The sequence below is a fragment of the Ovis aries genome, chromosome 9 (genome assembly GCF_016772045.2).
Source record: "Ovis aries strain OAR_USU_Benz2616 breed Rambouillet chromosome 9, ARS-UI_Ramb_v3.0, whole genome shotgun sequence".
In the NCBI taxonomy this organism is placed as follows: Eukaryota; Metazoa; Chordata; class Mammalia; order Artiodactyla; family Bovidae; genus Ovis; species Ovis aries.
The window spans coordinates 21241382-21267086 of NC_056062.1; the positions used below are offsets into that span (position 1 = coordinate 21241382).

At 52.3% G+C, this 25705-nt stretch overlaps 1 protein-coding gene across 1 annotated transcript in view; it reads right to left on the bottom strand.

The window, feature by feature from the left end:
• CCN4 (cellular communication network factor 4) overlaps positions 1 to 23653 on the bottom strand; it is a 40109-nt gene extending 16456 nt beyond the window's left edge. Inside the window, exons 1-2 of the mRNA XM_027972877.3 lie at positions 23380 to 23653; positions 4474 to 4753 (exon numbers count right to left, since the gene is read on the bottom strand). Coding sequence (XP_027828678.1) covers positions 4474 to 4753; positions 23380 to 23451 — 352 coding nt within the window. The 5' untranslated portion in view covers positions 23452 to 23653. The remainder of the gene's footprint in view (positions 1 to 4473; positions 4754 to 23379) is intronic.
• Positions 23654 to 25705: the final 2052 nt, after the last annotated feature.

The window sequence follows — 25705 nt, forward strand, 5'->3', positions numbered from 1 at the left end:
CACTCATCTTTTGTTCTGAGTCAGCCTGGCCTCACCCTCTCACTCCAGGGAGAGAGTGTGCTCGTGTGTGTGGGTGGATGGGAGATGGAGTGCTGAAGCCAGTCTCTGCCCCTGGGTGTGGGAACTTTGGGTGGCGAGGGCACTGCTGGGTGCTGGGAGCCTTAGCACAGTAGCTCTCATTGCCAGCGACACAATGGTACTACCCCAGGGGAGCTCTTTAAAATCATGATGCCCACACCACGCCCCAGTACCTGGGGGTGGACCTGGGCTTGGGTAGTTTTGCTTTTTATTTTTTGACCTTGTTAGCTCCGCACGTGAATCCAGTTTGCAGCCAAGATTGGGACCATTTGCCTCCAGAAGTTGTTCACAGTCTCCTGGGAGGTTTGGGAGGTGGGGGCAAAGATGGATGGTGGGTGGCTGTGATGGCCCCACCAGTGGACTCTGGCACCCCTTCCTTATTCAATTTTTTTATAGCTGATTGAAGGACGAGCTTCTGATCAGATGGGGAAGCTGGCCGAGCCTCCTTCACCATTCAGACTCTCGGGTCCATTCAAGCATGACCTGGTGGGCTTTCCTCTTATTGAGGGACTTCTGGGAATTCAAGTCGCCTTGCTGTGCCATCCAGACCTTTACTCTTCTCGCTGCACCCCTGGTCAGCTTCCTGGGAGCAAGGACAGTGGGCCATGCCTTGTTGTAACTCCACTGATGTGCTATCACTAACCTATGTTCATTATGAGTGAATGAATCAGTGGGTAGAGGGATGGATATCAGGTGGGGTTAGCCCTCCTCTGTATTGGGCTTCTCCCATGTATCAGGCACTTGACATCCAAACCACCCAAAAAGGTAGGCATTATTCATTGCATTTTCCTTGATGAGGAAACTGACATTTAAAAAGGTTAAGCAGTTTCCCTAAACCCATTGTGTTAGTTGATTATGTTGCTGAGGTTTGAACTTAGGCTGTCTAGCTTCAAACACAACGCATGGGTTTTCTGTTCCTTTACTCATCAGACGGGAGAATCAGAGCTTAAAACTAGCCCTGCCCCCCAAACTCTGAGGATAACCCTGGACAAAGCTAAGGGAACGTTTACAAAGGAAATCTGAAGGAATATTCAAGAGCAACTGATCACATTTTAGGCTCTTGTGAAATTCTTTGTTTAGCCTCAACCATCATACAGAGTTGGTTCGATCAAGCTCCTTAAGTGATGTGCCCATGGTCACGTAGCCAGCAAGTGGCAGAGCCACGATTCAAAAACCCAAGTCTGTCTGCCTGTAAATTTCATGATCCTTCCAGCAAACCACACTGCCCTCAATCCTGACCCAGCTGCACTGAATGCAAACTCATGTTTGCACAACCAAAATAGCCAAACAGTTTAATTCAGAGGTCACTCTCTGCCCACAGATGATTTAGCTTGGCCCACAGAGTGTTTTTTTAAAAATGTCTTGAATGCGTTGCCAGAATTACAAATCATACATGAACCTGGATTTTGTTTTCTGGATTCTCTTGAAAGGTAAGTAGACTAGACCAGATCAGGCTCCCTCTTCTGCCTGACCTCAGTGGCTAAAGTTTACGTTCATTAGTTTGCCATAGTCCCCACCATCCCCTCTTTGAGTCATTTACGGCAGTGTTGCAACTTGCTTTTTATTGCCTTGTCCTGGCCTAATTACAAGCACATCTCTAAGGACAGATTTAGCCTGCCCTGGGGAATGTCCGTTGGTTGTTGGCCATTTGCTAACAGATTTTTCTATGTAAATAACTTCTTCTTTCTTTTTCCCCTCTGGCCCCCAATATCTCCTTCTCTATCATTTTCAGACCCTGGACTCTCTTCTTTATTGCATTAGGGTTCCATGAATTTAGACACTATGGCAGTATTTCTGAGAAGATGTTCCATAGAACATGGGGGAATTGTGTGTGTGTGTGTGTGTGTGTGTGTGTGTGTCTGTGTGTGTGTCTGTGTCTGTGTGTGTATGGTGTGCAGGTGGGTGACTGGGTAAAAATCTGCCTGGAAAAAAGTATTCACTGTGTCTTCCTATGATAGCTCTGTTTTTGGAATTTCACAATGGATGTGGACATTTAACACTTCTGAAGAAGTCTGTTCTCCTTGTTGAACCTTATTTATTCCAATGTCTGTAGACCTCTGTGACTGGAGAACCCTAGGCCCATGTCATATTTATTCCAGTATCCTGAAATCCACCATCTTCTTTCCAATTGCAAGGAAAGAAGCTACATGGAGACTCATGATAAGGGGGAACCGAGAGGCTATGTTGAGTAAAGAGGTGACTTATAAAGAGGTAGGGGAATGGAGTAGAAAGAGGTGATTTTCCAGGTCCTGGGCGGTAGAGACAGGCAGGAGAGGAGACAGGCGGGAGAGAAGACAGGCGGGAGAGGAGACAGGCGGGAGAGGAGACAGGCAGGAGAGGCACTTGTGGGTCTGCAGGGTCTATGGGTCCATGGGAGAATGTCTATAAAATTGTGGTGCCTGGCATGTGGTGAGGTGTCAGTGCAACTTTAGAGACTCATATAGTCAGTGAGTTGCCTTGAAGGACAGCTGTAAAAGGGGAAAGAAAGGAAACAGTCTCGTAGAAGTGGAGGGGACTCTGGTGTAGGAGGGCTCAGCCTGGTATCCTCACCTGGGTGCGGGGAGAGAGTATGTGAGCGACTGTATACTTTGGCCATCAGTCTCAGAGCCGAGTATGAGAGTCACCCAGGGAGCTTGTTGAAAGTTGTCGATTCCACCCCCACTGCCAAAGAACTGGAGTGAGTGGGGTGGGGCTCAGAAAAACATTTTTAACCAACATGTCAGATGATTCTCTGCGGAAGGAATCTGCAACTTCTCTTTGAACACACTAGTTTGTGGGGCTAATAAGTCTCCGTAAAGGGGGGAAACATGGAAAGATGGGAGAATCAGTGATGGTTACTTGGAACGCAAGATAACGTGATATGAAGGTTGAAGCAGGAATTAATGGCAAAAGAGTAGAAAGTGCTCATAGATTAACCATAAATCCATAAGTATCTTGACTTGAAATTATATGTATAACCCTCATCAATGACACTTCAGGAAATATAATGAGTTAGCTGAAGATAAGAGTCTGCTGTGTGTGAACATGCAGGGTCATAGGCATGAGGAAAGCTTGATTCAGCCTTAAGGGAAGGAGTTCTTGAGTGTATGAGGCTTTGTGTAACTTTTCAGAAGTTAAGCTGCTGCCATGATGCCTGTTTGGGCTTCCCTGGTGGCTCAGACGGTAAAGAATCTGCCTGAAATGCAGGAGACCCAGGTCCAATCCCTGGGTTGGGAGGATCCCCTGGAGAAGGGAATGGCTATCCACTCCAGTATTCTGGCCTGGAAAATTCCATGGACTGCATAGTCCATGGGGTCCCAAAGAGTTGGACATGACTGAGCAACTTTCACATCACTTCATGATGCCAATTTACCTCTTTTCATCCTACTGGTCATGTATATTGAATAAATGCTCATATGATTCAAGGTCATATGATTCAAGGCCAGCCCAGATAGAACCAGGAGACCAGAAAGCCTCAGAAAGGAGGTCTCTGGGAACAACAAAGGAAATGAGGTAACCCTTTGAAGAGCAAACAAATAACAAAAAGCAGCAGCCTCTCCCCCAGTATGGGGCCATTATAAAGACCAAGAGTAAAGAAAGAACCAAAGCAAGTAAAAACTCCAGGAAAAACAAACAACTTCATAATAAAGGAAATTCGATCAAGTTTACTACCTCATGCTTCAGCAAAAACCATTTACATCGTCCTAATATTGTACATAGTGGTCAAATAGTGGTTTATAATAAAAAATATGACAATGATTTTGGAAGCTGGGGGTGGCGGTGTCAGGCAGTATTAAGGACCTAAGTCATCGGCTATTATATAGGATCATGCACAATTATAGATTGTGCACAGTTGGTATTTTAAGCTGATCAAGATATAACAGAAGAGATGCATTGAATAGTTGCAATTTCCAGAAGAAAGTTAAAAGTGACTGCAGTGAGCTAGAGGAACGTGGGTGGGTGGAAGGAAGAGATGGTTTCAAGCCGCTGCTTTTTGTTCTTTCAAGGTTACTGAATTTTTTAATACCAGATTATGTTCATTGACAATGTTACAAAATATCTGGAGCTCCGCAGGGTCCTGGTGCCCCTGGGAGGTCACAGGTGGCCTGCAAAGTGTTCTACGCGGGGAGAACAGAACCAGGCTTAGGTCTCTCCTGGTGGATCCTTCTTCCCTGGACTCATCCACGGATATAGGCCAGAGGAGACAAGGTCCAGGTGCAGGAGGAATGCCGCATCCCTCCCTGCTCAGCCTCTGGCCCGTCATCATGGACTGGGGCGGAGGGGGAGGGAGCGGGATTGGGTACCTCCTGCAGAACCGAGCCTGGCCAGAGGAAGGGCTATGGGTGGCCGGCGGGGTGCTGTGGGCCAGAGCTGGGGGTCTGGGGCTGGCCGATGGCGTGGGGGGGTCTCACTTACGTGCACATACTCCTACTGCGTACCTCGGGTGGTCCCCACTGTAGTCGCAGTAGAGGCCCCGGTGGGGGTCGCAGACCGCAGCCTCTGTGCAGTTGTCCCCCAGCTGTTGGGCACACGCCTTACAGCACTCGCAGCCGTCCGTGACGAGGCTGACGCCCAGCGGGCAGCGGGGCGGGGCCGCCGGGCACTCGCACGGCCACTTGCAGAACTGGGGCCGTGAGGAGGTGTCCTCCCGCGGGGCCGGGGTGGGGCCCGCGGCTGTGGGAGCTGGAGGGAGGGCCTGCGGGGGGAGGGGAGACGTGAAGAAGGCTGCCCGGAAGAGGGGTCCCAGGCCAAAGGCTGGCGCCGCCTCCCCATCTTCACGGGGTTCCAGAGGTTTACGTCACATTCCATTTCTCGGCCCTGCTTTGGGTCGCCAGACACCGCCTGTCTCCTCACTAGCATGGAGGAGCTGGCATTAGCAGACGTGAAGCCAGCTGCCCGAATTCCCCTGCTTGGGCGTGCTGGGTCAGCCTCCGTGTCAGCTCTCTGAGCCCATGGGTGTGTCCTTCCGCTCTGATCATCCCGCAACCTGGGAAGTCAGTGAGTCGGCCTCCTTTGCAGATGAGAGAGCTGTGGCTTTGAGGAAATGCCTTCTGATGAGCCGCGCTGTGGGCGCAGCCCCCAAACCTCTCTCTTTACCCCATCGCCTTTTTCCTGTGTCCTAAGGATCCACCCTCTCTGTGCTAAGGGTCCTTAAGAGGTGACTCATATATATGTATTTTAATTAAAGTATAGTTGATTCACACTGTTGGATTAGTTTCACGTGTATTCAGTTATATACATTAACTATTCATTATGCATATGTGTATACTGCCTCACATTCAGTTACACGCAGTGATTCATATTACTGCATTGGTAGGCTGGTTGGCCGGTTGGTTGCTTGATCAGTGGCTAAATGTCTGACTCTTTGCCACCACTTGGACCGTAGCCCTCCAGGCTCCTCTGTCCACAGGATTTCCCAGGTAAGAATACTGGAGTGGGGTGTCTTTTTCCTTCTCCAGGGGATCTTCCTGACCCAAGATCAAACCTGTGTCTCCTCCATTGGCAGGCAGAGTCTTCACTGCTGAACCCTCAGGAAAGCCCTTTGTACATAGTCTGTATGTGTTAATCCCAAACGCCTAATTTATTCCCCCCCCCTTTCCCTTTGGTAACGGTGAATTTGTTTTCTATGCCTGTGGGTCTATTGCTGCTTTGTTTATAAGTTCATTTGTATCTTCTTGACAGCTTCCACATATAGACAACGTGCGTATGTACAGCCAGGATTCGGCCAGCCGGCCTGTCATCCTATTATCATTATTATTAATTACTTTCCCCTCTGAGCACCAGGAAGGGGCTGCAGGGGGCAGCGGTGGCAGCAGGTGTCCAGCCTCACGGCTCCTGTTGCTGGCTTGCTGTGCCCCCGCGGGGAGAGGACTGATCCTGTGTCCAGCACCAGCCCTGCAGAGAGGGGTCTGATTTTGTGCTGAGCATGGTGGACACCCACTCCACTTCCCTTCACCTGTGCTCCTTCCCAGAGCCCCATTCCCATCCACAGGCAATGCATTCGTCTATATCCTGGCAGATATGATGGACAAGACAGCAAGCGCGTGGGGAATGGGAGATAAGCCCCAAAGAGCATTTCTGTGCTTCAGATGAGACTGATGGAAAGGGAGGCGGCTCTGGGGCCAGTATTACCAGTTTCAAACTGCTTGTATCTCAGAGATCCAGTCATCTGCCTAGCCCCTCCATCCTGGCCCCTCATTCTTTACCCTGGAGGAAACCTCGGCCCAGAGAGGAGAATTGCCTGAGGATGGAGAGTGAGGACTGAAGGCAGCTCCCAGCCATTTCCCCACCCCCAGGCTGGTGGTCCCTGCTAGAGAGGCTCCTGTCTGGGGCTTCTCAGCAGTGACTCCTGAATTCTGAGGTTAGCAGAGGTGGGGGGCCCCACAGACCATCCCCTCCATCCTGAACCAGAGGAACGCTGCTCTGTGGGTTTATAGATCTGCATTTCATTCTTTGAACAGAACAGATGCTGAGCTATTTAGACAGATTCTTTTCCTTCTTTCTGGAGAAGAAAAGAAAAAGAAAGTGAAGTCACTCAGTCGTGTTCAACTCTTTGTGACCCCGTGGACTGTAGCCTGCCAGGATTCCCCATCCTTGGGATTTTCCAGGCAAGAGCACTGGAGTGGGTTGCTGTTTCCTTCTCCTGGAGAGGAAACCGAGACCCAAAGAGGCAGAGGGTATCCAAAATGACATGCCCATATCACGGCCTAGAAACCAGTGACCCTCCCAGCTTTCATCTCTGCACCCTGGACCTCTGCCCTCTCTTTCAGTCACTCAGTGAACATCTGCTGAGCTAGTTCACCATCTCGCTTCTGTTTAAAGCATTTGAAGATTAAGTTAAGCATCTCCTGTGTGTACAGGACCATGGCTCATGAGAGAGACAGATGATAGAGGTGATTTATTATGACGTGAGGCTGCGTGGAGAGTGGGGGCACCAGGGCAGCCCCGGGAGCTCTCTGACCACCAGCGCAGGAAACTCTCTTCTGAGGTGAGTGGTCCACATCCCTGCGCCCTTGGCTGTAAGAACCAGAGGCCAGAAGAAGTGGTGCAGATTGAAGGGCTGGATTAGTTGGGCTCTGGGTTCTAGGTTTGGCACAAGACAAGTGCTGTAAATGTTGATCTGCAAAAGGGCCTTTGAAAGTCAAAAACACAAACCTCGATTTGAGGTTTTTGTCACCTCTATGCTTGGATTCAAGTGCTGGCGGGGGGACAGATTGCTCTGAGGTTGGCAGTGCTGGTCCGTTTTCATCTGGAAGTCATTTAGTTTGCTTACACTTGTTTGCTTTTCCTCAAAAAACACATGGCAGAAAAACATCAAACCCGTAAATCAATGAAACCACACACACACAGGCACGCACTCACACCCCTCCTCTTTCTGACTCCATGGAGAGAGAGCTGTCCTAGTCAGACTGTGACACTGGAGGCCCGGAGATTTATGAGACACCCCCGGGCCATCTCTGACAGCTCCTAGACCCTAGAGACCTATTCTCGGCACAGCAGACAAAAAAAAGAGCCCTCTCTTCCAGGAAGGCTTCCATGCCTTTTCCAGGTTGCTTTAGAAGTAGTGCTTCCTTCACAGGAATGTGAGCTTGTAAAGGGCAGTGTCTGCGCCTTACTCCTCTCTGTGGGCCTGAAACATGGTGCATGACCCATAGCAGGGCTGTGGAGGTGTCACCTGGTGGGATGGGGGATTGTTGACTCCAAAGGACTTTGGTACCAGTTCCTTGACTTTTCAGGACCTACCATCTTGGGGTCTTTTCTTTTCCAAGTTCGAGTGTCAAGAAGACAGCATGGGACCCAAAACAGTCAGAAGAGGGTTCCCTCTGTGTAGTTTTGACCTTCCTGTAGTTCCTGACCTTCCCGAGCCTCAACATCCTTGTCTGTGAAATGGCCACAATAATGCCCCCTTGGGGGAATTGTCAGGAGGGTGGGGGCATTGTGTACACAGAAGCACTGTGTGTGCAGACACTCAAAAGCAAGACTTCTGCGCTTGCACGGCCATGCTTGTGCGCACCTCCCTCACCCACAGGGCCCATTGCAGGGCCTGGGGGTCTGGACCCTTTGAGCTGAGCTGGGGTGGGTTCCACAGGGTCACCACCCACCCTGCTGTCTCCATACCAAGTTACAGCTCCCCAGAAGGAAGCCTGCTTTGCAGTTACCGGCCGGGAGCCCCAAGGCACAGAGCTTCTCAAGGGAAGCCCCAGTGGAAACCCCTCTTTGGAGGAGTGAAGCAGGTGAGGGCAGCCTTGGGACGCTGGAGGGAAAGGGTCGGGATCCTTTGAGCCAAGCCCTTGCAGTTGGCGCCATCTAGTGGTAGGAAAGCTCCCAGCTCTAGGAGGTCCTTGATGAGAGCTGCGGGTGGGAGGCCTTTTAAATGCAGGGCCTGAGGTCCTGGGATAGGTGCATGACCCTTTGAATCCCGACCGCCTTGTCTAGCACCCACATCCCAGGGAAAGTGAGAGTGCGCGTGCACACACACACACACACACACACGCACAAACATCAACCATCTTGAGTGCCCAAGATGGCATTGCACGTCTGCCTGCCCTTGGCTTCAGTACAGGGACCATTATAAGCTCACTGCTGTGTGGGGCCTATGTCATTTTTTCTAACAGCAGAAGCTAAGGGTGAAAAAAGGGAAGGACAACAACCAAACAGCGAGGAGAGTATCTATCGTCCAGGGAGGCCAGAGAGAGTCAAGAACAGCCCGGGCTACTTCCAAACCGCAGCTGTTCAAATGAAAGTCTCTTTTACGACGTGCTTCTGAAGGCAGACTCCCCGAGGATGCCACTGTGTTTATGGGGAAGACAGGGGGTGGGGTTGTGCCCTGATGCTTCCTGGGTCAGGCACCCAGGGCTCAGGCCCTGCCTGGTTCTGTCCGCTCAGCCGACGCCTCCATCAGCAGTGACCTCAGGGCAGTGTCTCTAACAGTCACTTCCTGTGTGGCTCCCAAGTGTTGCCACCTGTCAGAACCACCCAGGAGCTTTAATAAATGCTGGTGCCTGGCCACCGTCCCCAGGCAGCCAGACTGAGGCAGCCCGGGCAGGATCCGGGACCTTTAATGTGGCTGAGGGTGAGAACCGCTGACCTGAGGACCTTGTAAGATACAGGTGCCTGGAGTCCACTTGGAATCCTCAGGTTCAACTCTTCTCTGCTGGGCCCAGAATCCGTTGTTCATCCTGCATCCCTGGTGATTCTTGTGGGAATGGGAACCGTGTCTTAGGGAACTGGGCCAGAGGAGTGTAAGGGGGGAAGGTTCTAGGCCATTTTCCTTTCTTAATGTGTGGCTTTTCTAGAACTGCACTTACACGCCTAACCCACTGGCAGCTTAATCAGCCTGGACACGAACAGCCCAGGCCGACCCGCGGAACACACGCCATTCTGTGGTTTCGTGGGGGTGACACTGGGCTCCGTAAGTGGGCCTCGTGTAGTTAACTGAAAATGGGTTACTTCACTTTTCATGTTTTGTGAGAAAGACTCAAAAGCAACAACAACAACAAATAAATTTAAAAAAAAAGACTGGCTCCCCATGGTAAGACCCCTAAATGTCTGCTGGGGACTGAATGTTATGTCGCCCACAGATCCGTATGTTGGCCTTCTAAATGCTCTAAAGGTGGTCTTAGGGTGTATATGTGTGCGCTGTCATGTCCAACTCTTTGCAACCCTATGGACTGTAGGCAACCAGGTTCTTCAGTCCATGGGATTCTCCAGGCAAGAATACTGGAGTGGGCTGCCATTGCCTCCTCCAGGGGATCTTCCCGACCCAGGGACTGAACCTGCACCTTCTGCATGGGCAGGCACATTCTTTACCATTTGAGCCACCAGGTGGAGCCTCTGGCGGTGATTGGGTCATGTGGGTGGACCCCTCATGGGTCAGTGCCCTTATGAAAGGGACCCCAGAGAGCTCCCTCATCCCTTCCACCATCTGAGGACACAGCAAGAAGATGCCAGCTATGAAAAGGGGCCTCACTGGAATGTGGCCATGCCGGCCTTGACCGTGGATTTCGAGCCTCCAGAGCTGTGGGCAACGAGTCTGTAAGCCGCCCAGTGTGTGTGGTGTTTTCCTACAGCAACCCAGGTGGACCGAGACCGTGCCCGATACTGCACCCTCTGGATAAGGAGGGCACTCGGTGGGCAGGTTCAAAGCAATCCATTCAGTCATAGTTACTGGACAAACTTAAGCAGATTAAATTTAAGAAGGGAAAAACTAGAAGAATGTTCGATCGAAGACCCCACAGGAAACCCTGCGTGTATAATTTGGGGGTGAAGTTTAGAAGTGGGCAGTGACTGAATTTTCTGATGTTCTCCAACTCCCTGAAAATAGATCCAGGAACATGTAAATCCATCCTTTGACTTTTACCAACAGTTTCACTTCATGTTTACACAAATGGGTGGTGGTGGGTATGGCAGCAGAGAGTAGGAGGCTGGCGGTGGTGGGGTGCCACCCAGGAGACCTTAATCATCCTGCTAGATGAGGGAGCTGAACCCCACCATCCTTGGAAGGTGTGTGCAATTCATCGGTGAGTGGGGCCCTGGGACCAGGAGGTAAGGGCGGGGCATCTGCAGTGAGCGGAACCCATTTCCCAAGGCTGTGTGACCTGGGTCTGGACTCGCCCTCTCTGAGCGTCTGTGTGCTCGTGTGTAAAAGCAGTAATGATAACAACATCCTCCAGCAGCCCTAATATAGCCTTATCCCGATTTCACAGATGAGGAAACTGAGGCTCAGGGTGTTGAAGTAACTTGCTCAGGGTTTTGAAGCTGGGAAAGTGTCCCCAGAATGTCCCTCCAGGGGACTTGTCACCAGGCTGCCCTACCCCCTCATTCATTCACGTTTGTATTCATTCATTCATTCCTCCATCCTCCCATCACACACATGCACCAAGCACCTCCTGCATGGCTGGGCTGGTACTCAGATGGACACAGCGTGGTCCTTACCCCAAGGCAGTCACAGTACAGACACATTTATAAGATTGCAACGTAGGGTGGTGACAGTTGCAATGCACTTGAGCCCAAGTTGCCAGGGGGTCCCCTAAAGGGGATATGGGAGACTCTTGTGGAGTTTTCAGGGACAGGATGCTGTTTCTCAACGCCCGAGTGCCCAGTACTGCTCCTGGCACGCCCCAGGCAAGCGCTCCATGAACAGAATAGTCCAGAGTTTAGCTTGCTCGCGTGTGGGCGGCCATACCCCAATGCTCCACCAGGGGGCAGGGTTGAGACAGGAATGGCCTGAGCCGGCCCCAGCTGAGCCCTGCGGGCTTTCAGAAAGGGTTCCCTATTTGGAAGTAGTTTCTGCTCATTCCTTCACTGATAAGAGAGGGCTGGGGGCAGTGGGAGGATGTGGACATAGGCCAGAGCCCAGAGCTGGGGGCACCCTGTGGCCTGCCCTTGCCTTATATCTTATATCCTTTGATGTAAGTAACATGCAGCTACCACGTGGGTTGGTGGACACATTTCCTGAGCTCCTCCTCCTCAGAGGGTACCCCTTGGCATCTATACCCAGGGCCCAGGTAGGGATGCCCTGCAGTGGAGCCTCTGTCTTGGGCAGCTCTTAGCTCAGCCCCTGCAGGACACCTGGCCTGAGTGTTCAGAGGACCCAGCCCTGCTGAGTCTTCCATGCTCACTCCCACACCAACGGCAGGATCTCCAGGGACCTGGAGACCCAGGCACTGACTCAGCGCTGGCCAGGCTGCCTGTCGTGGCTGATGGAAGGTTTGTTGAGATTTTCTGCTAATTGGTTTTTATCAACATGCAGTCTTGTGAGCTTCTGGTTGGGAAAGTAGCCTTTATATGGAGAAGATAGAAGCGGCAAGAAGCCAGAGTTCTTTCCAAACGATAAACTCTCCGGCATTCTTTCATTTATCAAATGTATGTAAAGCATCTGCGGAGTTCTCAGTACAAAGCCAGAGGGAGTGGCCAGCCTCCCAGGGAGCCAGGAGCATGAAGAAGGCAACTGCCTTACAAAGCAAAGGACCAGACACCAGCCCCCTGGGACATGCCCCCACACAGCATTCTTGTAACCAAGTAGAATGGATTCTGGAGAAGGCAGTGGCACCCCACTCCAGTACTCCTGACTGGAAAATCCCATGGACAGAGGAGCCTAGAAGGCTGCAGTCCATGGGGTCGCTGAGGGTCGGACATGACTGAGCGACTTCACTTTCACTTTTCACTTTCATGCATTGGAGGAGGAAATGGCAACCCACTCCAGTGTTCTTGCCTGGAGAATCCCAGGGACGGGGGAGCCTGGTGGGCTGCCGTCTATGGGGTCACACAGAGTCAGACACGACTGAAGTTACTTAGCAGCAGTAGCAGAATGGACTCTACACTTTTAAAAAGTTGCAAAAAACAAAAAAGAATATTCCACGGAGAGCCTATAGTCCTCAAAGCTTAGAATATTTACTATCTGGTCTTTTTAGGGAATGCTCACTTCCCTGGTGGTCCAGTGATTGAGAATCTGCTTGCCAATACACGGGACACCAGTTCAATTCCTGGTCCGGGAAGATCCCACATGCTGCGGGACAATTAAACCCCGTGCATCACAACTACTGAAGCCCACATGCCCTGGGGCCTGTGCTCTGCAACAAGAGAAGCCAGCACAGCCCACGGATGGCCCCAGAGAGTAGCCCTGCTTACCCCACAGAGAAAGCCAGCATGCAGCAACCAAGACCCCGCGCAGCAACCAAGACCCCGCACAGCAAATAAACTGAAACAAAAAAGGAAGTGGTCACTAACTTCTGTCATACAGTGGCAGAGCTATAAGTAAGCTAAAACCCTAGCAAGTGATGGGCGTTTCTATCAGGGTTACGTATAATCTGACATTAGAAGTGTTCATTCTTTGCCAGAGGTGTGTTCAAACATTTACACATTTGGGAGAATAATATAATGAATCTCACATGCCTACCTCTGCTTCAGTAATTATCAACCCTCTGTCAATCTTGTTTCCTGTTACTCCTACCTACACACATACTTTCTCATTCTTGAGGATTTCAAGGCAAATCTCAGACCTCATGATTTTACCCGAAATTCCTCAGACAGTGTCTCTACGGAGAGTTTTAAAAAATACCAGTTTTCATACCAATACTAATTTTCTCTGTAGCTAATACTTAGTCCACAATCAAACTTCACTGTCTCAAAGATGTAAAAACACTCAGATGGTTTCTTTGAATCAAGAGCAAAATGAAGTCTACACGGTCTGCATTTTGCCTTTCATGCCTCTTGTATGAGTTTCTGCTCTAAGTCATCTAATCCTCGTGGCAACCCTGAGATAGGCTATTTGTATAGTCATCTCCCCCAGTTTACAGATGAGTAAACTGAGCCACAGAAAGGTCAGATCATTTGCCCAAGGCCACACACAAGTGGCAGAGTTGGGATTTGAGCCCAGTATCAGTCTTTTAGGGCATCACACTCAGGAGCCCCACTGTGGGTTTTCTCAGCAAAGTCTAGGAGGGGCTACAAGAGCTGGATGAGGAGGGAAGGGGTGGGGCTGTGGAAGCAGGGAGGACTTCCTGGAGGAGGAACTATTTGCTCTGCTTCTTTAAAGAATGACTGAGAATAGACCAGAAAGGCAGAGAGAGGGTCTAAGCCAAGGAATGGCAAGAGCAGGGAGTGAGGAGGAGCTGCAGGGTGGCATGGGGCAGGAATGACCAGAGGTCACCGTTGCTGGGGCTTAGGGTCCAAGGACATAGAGAAGGCAGACAGGGGCCACAGCAAGAGGACCTGAGGGGTGTGTGAACCTGCTGGGGGAAGATGGGTATTTTTGCTGAGTCAGTCAATCCATCCCCAATGCCACGGAACAACCGTGCGAGGGCCACTGGTGGTCCCCGTTTGATGGACGGGGAAACTGATGTCCACCGAGCTTAGAGACAGCCAGAAAATGACACACTCTGCTCTGACTGTGGGTCTCATCCTCCTATGAGCTCCAAGGGACCCATTCTCGCCCAGTTTCCCGTGCATTCATCTCACTGGGAAGAACGGAGAACGGTCATCCCAGGCCTGGCTGTGATGGTAGCCATGGGCCAGCCAGGGAAGGGGCCAGCCCTGGAGCAATAGCCAGGACAGACACGGGCGGGAGCAGTTGCCTGCATTGAGTTCAGGCCTATTCTGCTTAATATAAGGGAGGAGGCACCAGTTGTCCAGGAGAACAGAGGTGACCATCTTCAGCTCCTATGACCAGATCTGCAGTGGGGATCCCTGGGTTCCAGCCCCCGGATCTGCAGTGGGGGTCCCTGGGTTCCAGCCCCCATGCTGAGACTGGCCCCAGGCGAGCCACTTGCTCCCCGACAAGGCAGGCTGGGATGAGGCAACCCTCTGGCGCCATCCGGCTCTGATGTCGCCGGCTTGCTAAGCTGGCCTCAGATAAGGTCTCCCCTCCCTCCACAGATGGAGCCTGAGCCCACCCCCTTCCTCCTCCTGGATGAGGCCCTGACTCAGGCAGGGAGCACAGGACATGGGCAAGGGGCTGGCCCACAGGACCCCCTGGGGAGGGGTGAACCCCCCACCTGGCCCTGTGTGGGGAGCTCAGGTGTGTTCTTGAAGCCTGGATCGCAGGGACATCATTAAACTGTGCCTCAGTTTCCAGCTCAGTAAAGTGGGGATGATGCAGGATCCTGCCAGTGACTCCGATGCTGTGGTCCTCAGCTCACTGTGAGGGCCCCCTGAGGGCTGGCGCTTTGATCCTTTAGGAGCTGAAGTTTGCCTGTGTCAGGACACGGCTAGTTGAAGTACGGGGCCAGAAACAGGTGGTACGTACATGTGTGCATTTGTGTGTGTCTGTGTGTGTTGGGGGAGGCAGATTTGAACAGCAAGGGCAGCAGTAGGAGGGACAGATAGATGGCTACAGCCGCCCCTCAACTCCCCACCATCCATGCAGCACCCACCCACCAGATTCTGCAGTCCAGGAGCTCAGAAAAGCTGAGAAGGCCACATTTGCAACCCCAAAGCATCCCCATCGTCACTCTCTCATCGCGACCCCAAGCTCCTTTCCGACATACACTCAGCACCCGGCCTGTGGTCTGCCTCTGCCCCTAGGGCTCCGCGAGTGGGACTCTCGGGTCCCTTGTGCGGATGAGAAGCTGAGGCCAGGCAGGGAGCGGGGAGCTGGGCCTCAGCCCCGGGCTGTGCGCTACCACTGCCCCTGGGCCCCCACTGCCTCCTGCTGAGGGCGCGGGCAGAGTGGCTTTCTGACTCCACTTTCAGGGAAAGAGATAGAGGCTCAGAGACCAAACCCCGAACCTGGACTAGAGCGGAGTCTTCTGACTCCTGGTTCTGGGCTCAGGAAGCAAGCCTGTGGCTGCAGCTCACCCGGTCAGTCCTCTCAGCAACCAGCTCCAGGCCTCTTTGTCAGAGTCCCTCCTTCCCCCTCCCAGCACAAAGCCTCCACTTAGAAAGGCCGGTACGGCTCCGCTCTCCCCTCCATCCTACCCAGTCACCCAGGTTGGCCTCTGGTTCTGTTTATTAATTCATCCATGCACTGGGCACCTATTCCGAGTGTTACAGTGACAGCAAGCTGAGTAGAGACAGTGCCAGGTCCCGAAGGGAGAAAGCAGCAGCACAGCTGGGGGCAGGCACAGCACGTGCCAAGGCCCTGGGGTTGGTCTTACAGGAGGAGAGGGTGTTGGAAGGCAGCTCATGGGAGAGGCGGGGCCAGCTGAGCGCTCCAGCTGAGTGGTGCGCTTCTTTCCCCCGAGTGAGAACAAGGACTGTGGGGCCCACGGTGGGATGCCAGCTGTTCCAGCTGGCGGGGGAGGCCAAAGGAAGCTTCTCAGAGGGGTACCAGTTAGGAAGACACTGTTCCATGAACAGAGAAGGTGGGGAGGGCATTTCAGGCAGAAGGGACAGCAGGGGCAAGTACACAGAGGTGGAACACTCGAGTGTTTGGGAGAATGGCCCTTGAAGTTGGAAAGAAGGTGAAGGAGGGCGGTCCCAAAGGGTGAGGCTGGAAACCACGCTTAGGCTGGTCTCGGAGGAGGCTGCTCCAGGCTCTGTACTCAGCACGACCCATTCAGAGGTGGGTGTCCTGGGGTCATGGATGAGGAAACTGAGGCTCAGAACACTCAAGGTGATCTCCTGTCTGAATTCAAATTCTGTGGTTGACTCCACCTCATTCCAAGAGCAGAATCCATTCTCTTCCCTCCAAGCTTTGTGTGTGGACTTGCACTTGTGGTCCAGCAGGAATCCTGTGAGGTGTTAGGACAGGGGGCTCAGCCGAAAGAGGGTCTAGCTTCTCCTGGCAGCAGGGAGGAGTGGGGAGCTGGAGGCACTGGGTGAGGAGGTTAGGGTGGAAAACAGCCCCAGGTTTCTGACAGGGGGCAGATGGAGGTTTACTCACAGAGATGGGGACGCAGATGGTACCAGGCTCTTCAGTGGTATTTACAAGGATGCTTCTCAAGCTTGCAAGACCTCAAGGATCGAGTGTGGTGGAAAGCGTTAAGACTCTGGAGTCCTGGGCACCTGCACAGCCCACTCAGCAGTGCTGGGGGAGCTGGCATTGGTCTTTGCTGCAGCATCTAGGACCAGGCCTGACAAGGTACCACTGAGATGGTGGGACCCTGGGAGATTCAACTCGTGGTACATTTTCCAGTTTTATGAAACCAGAGGGTACACTCTAAGGGTCGGAAAAGGAGATGCGGGCCAAAGAGAGAATATCTGGGGACACCTTGAAGGGAAGAAATACATCTAGAGGGACATCCCAGAACCTCAGCTTTTGGGGTGCCAGGCCAGCAGTGCTCCTAATGGAGGGGCAGTGGCATGAGTCCCCCCATAAGAATCACAGCAATGAACCCCACTCCTGGCCCCCAGGTGAATGAGTGTAGCCCTAGGATGGGGTCGTGGCTCCAGCTGGAAGCAAGTTTGGGGTCAAGTCCAACCTCTTCATTTTCAGTATTATCAAATGTCTAAAGTGACAGCGATGACTGGATGACTGACTCCCTGGACAAGTCCATCCTTCTGCTCCAAGAGCAGGATCCAAATTCCAGCGCTCTCAGGATGCTCCCTCCCCCCTCAGACCAGCTCCTCCCTTCTCCCCACCCAGCTCTGGGCAAGATCAGGGCACATGGCCTTTCTCTGCACCCTGAGACTCAACACAGATTCTGGGATGGGGAGAGGGAGGGAGAGCCCCTCCCTTCCTGTCCTTCGGGCCCAGAATCTCTTTCCCTCTCTCCCCGCTCTCATCCCCACCAAGGCTGAGCAGAGTCATGGTCCATGCCCCAAGCCTGGACTTGCCTCCTGATTAGGGGGACAGGATGAGCAGATTTTATCATCTCCCCTGGAATGCCCATCACTCACGCCCGAGAGGCCCTGTTCCTTCTCTGCTTCTGTCTCTCTTCCCCCACCCCTGCCCCCCAGGATGGAAGGAGGAGGAGGAGAGCTGGCAGATTATCAGGAAGTCAAGGCTGGAGGAGAGACCAGAGTCTCTCAATTCAATGGTTTTAGAAACGATGTGTGCATAAGAATTATCAAGGTTGTTAATTCATGTACGCTGGTGAGGGTGGGGAGGCCTCCCCAGGGATTCAGGCTCAGGGCCCCAGAACTGATTCTCTCTCTCTCTCTCTCTCTCTCTCTCTCTCTCTCTCTCTCGCAGTCCTCTAAGCTTCCCTATCAGATTTTCAACACACTCCTCTGAGCTAAAAGTCTGTCTGCAACACATGAGCCCTCCTTGACAGTAGGGACTGAGCTGACAGACTATGATCACGTCTCTAGAAACAGGATGGGGCTGGGCACAGAGCAGGCCTTTTAGCATCCATGGAACAAGTGAATGGGCGAGCTACGGAAATCTCAGTCATTGTCAACCTGACTCAGGGTTGGAAGACGCAAATCTCATACTATCATCATCTTAATCACCGCCATCATGTTACCATTACCATCAGCAGCAGCACCATCAGCATCACCGTCATCATTACCACTATCACCAGCAGCACCATCACCATCATCACCACCATCAGCAGCACCAGCATCATCATCACCATCATTACCACCATCAGCAGCAGCATCATCACCATCATCACCATCATTACCACCATCAGCAGCACCAGCAGCACCAGCAGCATCATCACCATCATCATTTCCACTATCACCAGCAGCACCAGCAGCATCATCGCCATCATTACCACTATCACCAGCAGCACCAGCAGCACCATCACCATCACCATCGTCATCATCACTATCTGTATTTCCCTCTCCTATCTGATAACCCAGAAATCTTCCTTGACTCCCTCTACATGTGCTGAGAAGCTGTCCAGGACTTGGAAACCCTGAGATCTTCTGAAGATCAGCTCAGCAGTGAACCCAGCACCGTCCACCGATTGCTCTGCCCCTCTTCTTGCCCACCCGGCACTGAGCCTGGGGTCTTGATAAACCTCTGATCACTCGTCCGGATCTGCACACTTGTCTGCAGCCGGTGCTCCCACTTAAGACAGGATGCCCCTCCCCTGCTGTTTGGAAGGAGGGTCGGCTCCCGCTCCGCCTTGGCTGTGCTGGGTCTTCGTGTGCTTTACCTCTTTCACTCTTTAATCATGCCAAGAGGGTTAGTACCCAAGAAGCAGGTACTAACGTTATGCCTTTTTTATAGATGAAGCAACTAGCTCAGAGAGGCTAGGTTACTCGTCTGAGGGTGCGCAGCTTGGAAGGAGAGGAGCTCAGTATTTCCCCCTCCCCACTATAACCTTTCTATGTACCCTTGTGTTTTTTCAGGCCAACACAGTCTGGTCAAACATAATATGAGTTCCAGATGGAACTGTATATTTTCCAGCAATCATACCAAAAAGCAAAGGTGAAATTTATTTTAATAATGTACTTCATTTGGCCTGATATAGTAACAGTACTATCATTATTATCAATATAATTGTCAGTATTATCAACACGGTGTCAATAGAAAAAATCACCATGAGAATTTTGCAGTCTTACATTCACACTGCGGATTTTACTCTTACAGCTCAGTTGGGGTCAGCCACATTTCAGGGGCTCAAGGACCTCATGTGGCAAGTGGCTACTGGTCGGACGATGTAATGAGCCTGGTCTAGACTGTCATGAGCCCGCCTTGTAGGTGTGTGGTTTTCAAGTGAGTTGGTGTATGTAGATGCTTGGGATTGGGTGCCTAGAACACAGTGAGCTCTGGGTCAGGGTTAGCTCTCGTCATCATTCATGTTTCTGAGACATGGGCGGTGTTGAATGACTGACCGACGCACTGAAGCCCCGCCCCAAACATCCGCAGTTGCAGGGTTCTCTTGCGGGCCTTCTTAGCCTGCTTTACTTCCCGGTTTGCGGTTGGCATCCTTCCCGGCTCCTCCCGGGATCCCACCCTGGGCCACGGCTGGCTCACCTCCCCGCCCCCACATGTAACCTACGGGGTGTGTAGCAGCCCCTCCCCGCGTTCAGAGAGATGGCAAAGGTTCCTGGGAGGAATTCCAGGGTTTCTGTTTGTACAAAGACAGCCTCCTGGCGTTTGGCTGCTTTGCTGGCACAGGGCAAGGGCCTTTCCTGAAACCTGGGGAGGGGAGGTGAGTCCGCAAACGGCCTGGGGGGTGCTGCTCAGCCCGAGGTCAGGATCTGGTCTCCCACGGAGCACTGTTCTCATGCCCAGTCCAGAGGGCGAGCCCTGGCCAAGGGCCATGCCCAGGTGGGAAGGGTCTGTCCCAGACACGCTCTTGCCAGCATCCTGGGCCAGCGGTGAGCAGGAGGGGCTCAGAGCCAGGAGCAGAGCGTCCAAATTGCCGGAAGGGGCTCTGGGCAGGGAGCTGGCGGGTGTGGGGCCTGGGGTGGGATCTGAAATGCTAGCTCAGGTCCCTGCTATAGACAGGGGGTATAAAGAAGGCATCTCGATGCTCCTGCAATCTTTTAGAAGGAAATGTGCCACTTATCCGGAGCCACATTGTCCTATAGTCGATTCCAGAGGCTGAGGGTGGGTTTGCGTTTCACACCCAGCTCAAGCATCCTGACGCCATGGGGATCTATGCCTTCAGACAAGCCACAGTCACTTATACACACACACACACACACGCACTTGTACCCCTGTGCACACCCACATATTTCTGTGGGAGAAGAGATGTGAGTCTCAGCCTTACACAGACTATCAGAGACCTCACGTGTGCCCCAGAATTTATTAGCACAGCATTTGTGTTCAATCCCTGGGTCGGGAAGATCTCCTGGAGAAGGAAATGGCAACCCACTCCAGTCTTCTTGCCTGGAAAATCCCATGGACGGAGGAACCTGGTAGGCTACAGGTTCCATGGGGTCTCAAAGTGTCGGACATGACTGAGCGACTTCACTTTCACTGTGCCACTGAGACACTTCCCTCGATCAGCTCTGTGTTCACTCCTCGGCCCCAGGGAGCTTGCAGGGGGCTCAGGTTGTCAGCCGCGATTAGCAAGAGAAGACGGGGATGTCCAAGTGGTTAAGGGACCAGCCAGTGGAGGGCCTGTACCCAGCCTCGCTCTCCTGGACGGCATCACCCCTGTCGCCTCTCGTTCCCATGGAGAGGCTGTTCCCTGCCTCTCCAGCCGAGTAGGCTCAGTAGGGGTGCAGACCCTGTGCTTCTCATGTCTGCACAAGGACACGAGCCAGGGAGCCAGGAGGCTGCACTGCTGAGAGCTGACCTAGGCCCAAATGTCAGTCCCACTGACTGCTAGCTGTGTGACCTTGGGCAAGTTACTGAACCTCTCTGAGCTTGAGTGTTTTTTTAATATAAATTTATTTTTTTATTGGAGGTTAATTACTTTACCATATTGTATTGAGCTTGAGTTTTTAATCTACAAAGAAGGATGATTACATCTGCTTAACAGTGTTGCTGTGAGCATTTAGGAGATGCTTAATAAAGACTCATAAGAGAGTAGTCTGGAAGCATATAGACTACCATACAAAACAGATAGCCAAAGGGGATTTGCTGTATGACTCTGGGAACTCAAACTGGGGCTCTGTGACAACCTAGAGGGGTGGTATGGGGTGGGAGGTGGGAGGGAGATTCAGGAGGGAGGGGAGACCTGTATACTGATGACTGATTCATGTTGATGTACGGCAGAAACCAGTACATTATTGTAAAGCAATTATCCTCAAATTAAAGATAATTAAAATTTAAAAAATATCATTTAAATGAACTGAGGAAGGTCTTATGTATATAAATAGATAGCATTTGGTGCAGCAATGCCCCCCACCCCCAACAATGTAGGCCCTTTCTCTTAGCACATGGGAAGTCCTCAATACATGTAGAAGGGGGGAAAAAAAAGCAAAGAGATGGAGAAACAAGGCCTGCCTGTGGTTCACCTTTATCATATGTTACATTCCCAAATACACTTGGCTGTGTTTCCGAGCTCTCCGCCCTGTCCAGCTCCTGGATTTATCTCTTCCTGCGCTGGCTTCTTCCTCCTTCAATTACAGAACTTTGATAATGTTTTACTCTCTGATGTGAAGCTTTCTTGGCAGTTTTCACCGACTTTTTTCTTCTATATAAACATTTATCATCATTTTTTTTTCCTTTAAACACCCCCAGGACCCTGAGTGGACTCACAGTGCCCTTATATGTGAGCTTGGGGAGGATGAGCATGGCTGGAACCTGTCTCTAAAGCAAAGTGCAGGTTGACAGTATGTGTCTCCCAGCCCTTGCTGGGGGCATTAAGGCTCTGTCTGGGGAGCTCCTGAGTCATGCAGCAGTGTTAGGGGATTACCATAGATCCCCAGAGAAGGTCCCGGTCAGGGGGAGAGGAGAGGTACCCCGTCTCCTCTTGGAAGCCCTCTCTCCGTCCTGGATTCCCAGCTCCTATGCTGCACGGCCCCTCAGCTGAGCCTGTGGACCTGTAGCCCCTCTTTCCCAGGAGAGAAAGTACCTCCCTTCTGAGGAGGTGCTCGGTGTTCCCGTGTACTTGGACACCCCTCTCCGCCAACATCTCTCTCTCCTCCTCCTCCTCACTCAGACCTCACTACCATATCCCTCTCACCTCTTCTCCATCCACCCCCTGTCCTCCCAGACACAGCAGCTGTGAAATAAAGGTGCCTGTGGCACCTCCTGGTTGCTCGGGTCTGCAGGAAAGAGTGGCATTTGGCAAAAAAAGATCTAAGTTTGAGCGCTTCCACTTACTGATAGTGAGACCCTGGGCAAGTCCCCGGCTTGCCCTGTCTCTATTTCTTTCATTCGTAAAATGGAATTAATGTCCTTTTTATTTGGTTCAGCGCCAGTTACTAGGCAAGAGCCACACAAGGCAGGGAGGATTCGACAGCGAGTCACCGGCTCTACCTGCCCGCATCATGCACTCTACTGTGCTTGGAGGAACACCCATCTCCTAGCGCCTGTGAGCAACTGGCCTATGGTCAGCTCTGAACCTCAGATCTCGTTGAATCAGAACCTGTGTCTTTGAGCCCATGGGCAAGTAGCTTACCCCCTCCAGCCTCAGTTCCCTCAGTTCCCTGGAAATGGGGCACATCAAATCCCAAGAAAGCTGTCTGTGGGAGTGGGTAATGAACTCCCTCCCACCGCCCTCCGCCAGCCTCTTGGCCTCACTCCTGGCAGCAGGCCCTGGCCCGGGGCCGTGGGCTCTTGGATTCAGAAGCTCTTTGCAGCTGCCCACCTCCTGCCCGCCCTGTGCCTGATCCCCGCCCCGAGCCCGCTGCCTGGCTCCGTGCTGCCACGTGTCTCGCTCCCTGGCTTCTCGGAGGGGCAGACCTTCCTCCCTTCCCCTCGGTGTGCCCCAGGATGGAGGTGGGAGACAGAGAACCCTCAGGGTCCTCCTGAACCAGCGGGTATCTTCTATAGGACCCAAACGTGCATGCTTCATAAACTGTAGAGAGCTGTGCAAGCCCAAGGCAGTTGTGGTTGGAGAATCATCACGAGTCCTGTGGCACATGTGAGCCCTTTTGTTGAAAGCTAGCCTTTTCCTTCCAACTTTCCTTGGTCCTTTCCACCCCGTCTTGTAGTATCTCCAACACTTGGAGACTCATTTTCCAAACCCAAAGGCTAGAAGTGTAACAACAATCTTCCTCACTTTATGCTGCTCAGAGAGAGTGAGTGACTAGCCCAAGGCCACACAGCGAGTCTGGGCAGACCTCTGCCTGGAGTCCAGGCTCCCTGACTCCCATTTCCTCCAAGTACCCCCTTTCTACTGCATTTCAGGTGGGAAATAAAGGGCATAGAAGTCCTGTTTGGTTTGTTTCCCAAGGTACTGGCCGTGATTCCCCTCCTGCCAGGACCATCTGTCCCCAGCAGCCTGACTCCTCACCCTGGGGCTTGCCCTGGCTCCTCAGTGGACACTTCCCTGCCTGCCCCCCCAACATTTCAGCCCTTCTCATCCCACCCACCCGCACAGCAGGGCCGATGGGGACGGTGCCCCTCGGGACAGGACTCACCGTGGCCAAGGTGCTGCCCGCTGCAGCTGCTGCTGCCACTGCCACCAGCGTCCAGGGCAGTAACCACCTCATGCCTGGAGGTCGGTGGCCAAGGCATCTACGGAGTAGCCCAGAGGATTCGGCCACTTCTCGGGGGAGTTGGACCGAGACTGACCTGGCCCATCAAAAGTGCCAGATATGCCTCTTCCCGCAGCCCTCAGGGGGTTTTATTAAAGTAAGATCTGACGTCAGGGTTAAGGACAAACCCTGCATTTTCCTCTGAAAAACTTTTCCTGTCTCTCTCTCTCTTTTTTTTTTTTTTCTTTCTTCTCTCTGTCCCCACCTCCAATCCAAGCTTGGCCAGCCTCCCCGGCTCTGACAGCTCTTAAAGGGAAAGTTACAGGGCTGTGATTTCACACCGGGGGTGGTAAAACCTCACAGAAGGAGCCGGGGTCATCCTCCCTGGGCATTTCTCAAAGGTGGGGAGGGGGAGCCAGTGGAGGGTGCTGGGTGGAGGCGGAGATCCAGTTTCAGGGCCTGGCGCTGGCAGGGGCTTTGAAAGCGTTCCCAGTGGAGAAAATCAACTCCCTCCCATTCCCTCCGGCTGCTTCTGCTTCTGGTTTGCATTTGTCGTCTTTCACGCCTCTCTCTTTCTGGCTGCAAGAAAGGAGGATGGCTTTAGTCCACTGATCTCGAAATGGTAGGAATTCACCAATGAGCTCAGAACTGGAGCCCGTCATACCATCATTACCCCCTCCACAAATTAAAGCCCTGGTTTCAATTTGTGGGCATTCCCTCCCCTGCTCTTAGCCTGAAGTCTTGCGTACTGGCGGGCTACAGTTCGTGGGGTCGCAAAGGGCCAGACATGACTGAGCGACTAACACTCACACACACACCCTTGGGTACTGGGGCTGTCTCTCTGCATCTGGGTGCTTGTTGTCCCTGGTGGGTTCGGGGTGCCTGGCTGTTATGCTCTGTAGCACACTTGCCACACCGGTAAGGGCGTCTCCTTTGGAGCCTGGTCTGCCCTCGTCCAGCCCCTTCACCCCCACGTGGACCTTAGCCACAGACTCCTGTTTGTTGGTTACTGACCACCCTTCTCAGAGCCACCAGAGCGAACCTTGGCGAATAGGACTACGGTGATGGCATTCTCCCGGTGCCAGCCTCCCTAAGCCTGCCCATTGACTTAGCATGGAATTCCCAGTCCTGGCGTGGCCTCTGGGCCAGCTGCCTCTCCGATCTCTTTTTTTCTCTTGCCTCTCTCCCTCCTCTGCTCTGCACTCAGCCTCGGTGGGCCCCATGCTGCTCGTCTCATTCCCCAGCAAACTCCCATCCCTGCACCTCAGTGGAAGCCCTCTCCCCTGCGGTTCTCATAACACTCACGCCATGTCTTCCCTTTCCCTGTAACTTGAACAAGGGGATGCTGAACCACATGTGGCTGCTTGGAAGTGGTGGCAGGTTTGTGTCTGTGGAGGGGGTTTATGACCACAGACATGACCCCGTAAGAGGTGGCTCTGATGATTTCTCCATTCATTGACCTAAGAGTGGGCTTCTTATCCAATTCTGGCCAATGAAACAGAAAGAGAAATTTGTGGGGTACTCCTAGAAAGGATTTCATTCCTCAGGAGGTGGAACAAACTTCTCTACCCATTGTTTTTTCCCTTGAGTTCAAAGGTGATGGCTGGAGTTGCAGCAACCATTGTGAGCATACAAGGCACCAGCTGGAGGATGAAAAGCTAGCTTGCTGAGGACGGTAGAAGAGAAGGAGGGAGAGAGCCTGGGTCCTGGGAACCTAAGGTGCTACCGAGTCAAAGCTGGGCCTTCAGACTTCCCATGTATGGATTGGAGATTAAGAGAAATTTGTTCCTTGAGCCAGATACATCCTAATTAACATATGGGATTCATAGAAATCATGTCATGTATATAAAGTGAAGATATTTGTCACAGAGAAACTATCCAGCAAATGTCAGTTCTCATTTTGTTCTCATGAACATACCTGATGCTCTTAGAAACGAATTCTCTGAGGCAAGCGCTGCACAAAAGTGTGATTAAAGGAGTCGCCACAAGGTGGATGGTATTACCGTTCTATGTTATGAGGAAGGGGAACTGAGAACTCCGAGACATCGGGCCCTAAATTAGTGGCAGGTGGGAGGGTGGAGCCAAAGTCTTTGAACCCTGACAACAACTGGACACTTCCAAGCGGGCTTGACCTGCCAAAGTCCTTCAGTGTTCTGTACTAAGAGTGAAGCTGAACCCAGAGAACGCCAGAGTTGCTTTCAGGAAATCTGACTGCAGCAAGCATTTGCAACAGATAGACCCACTGACAGGGCTTCCCTCGCTGCTCAGA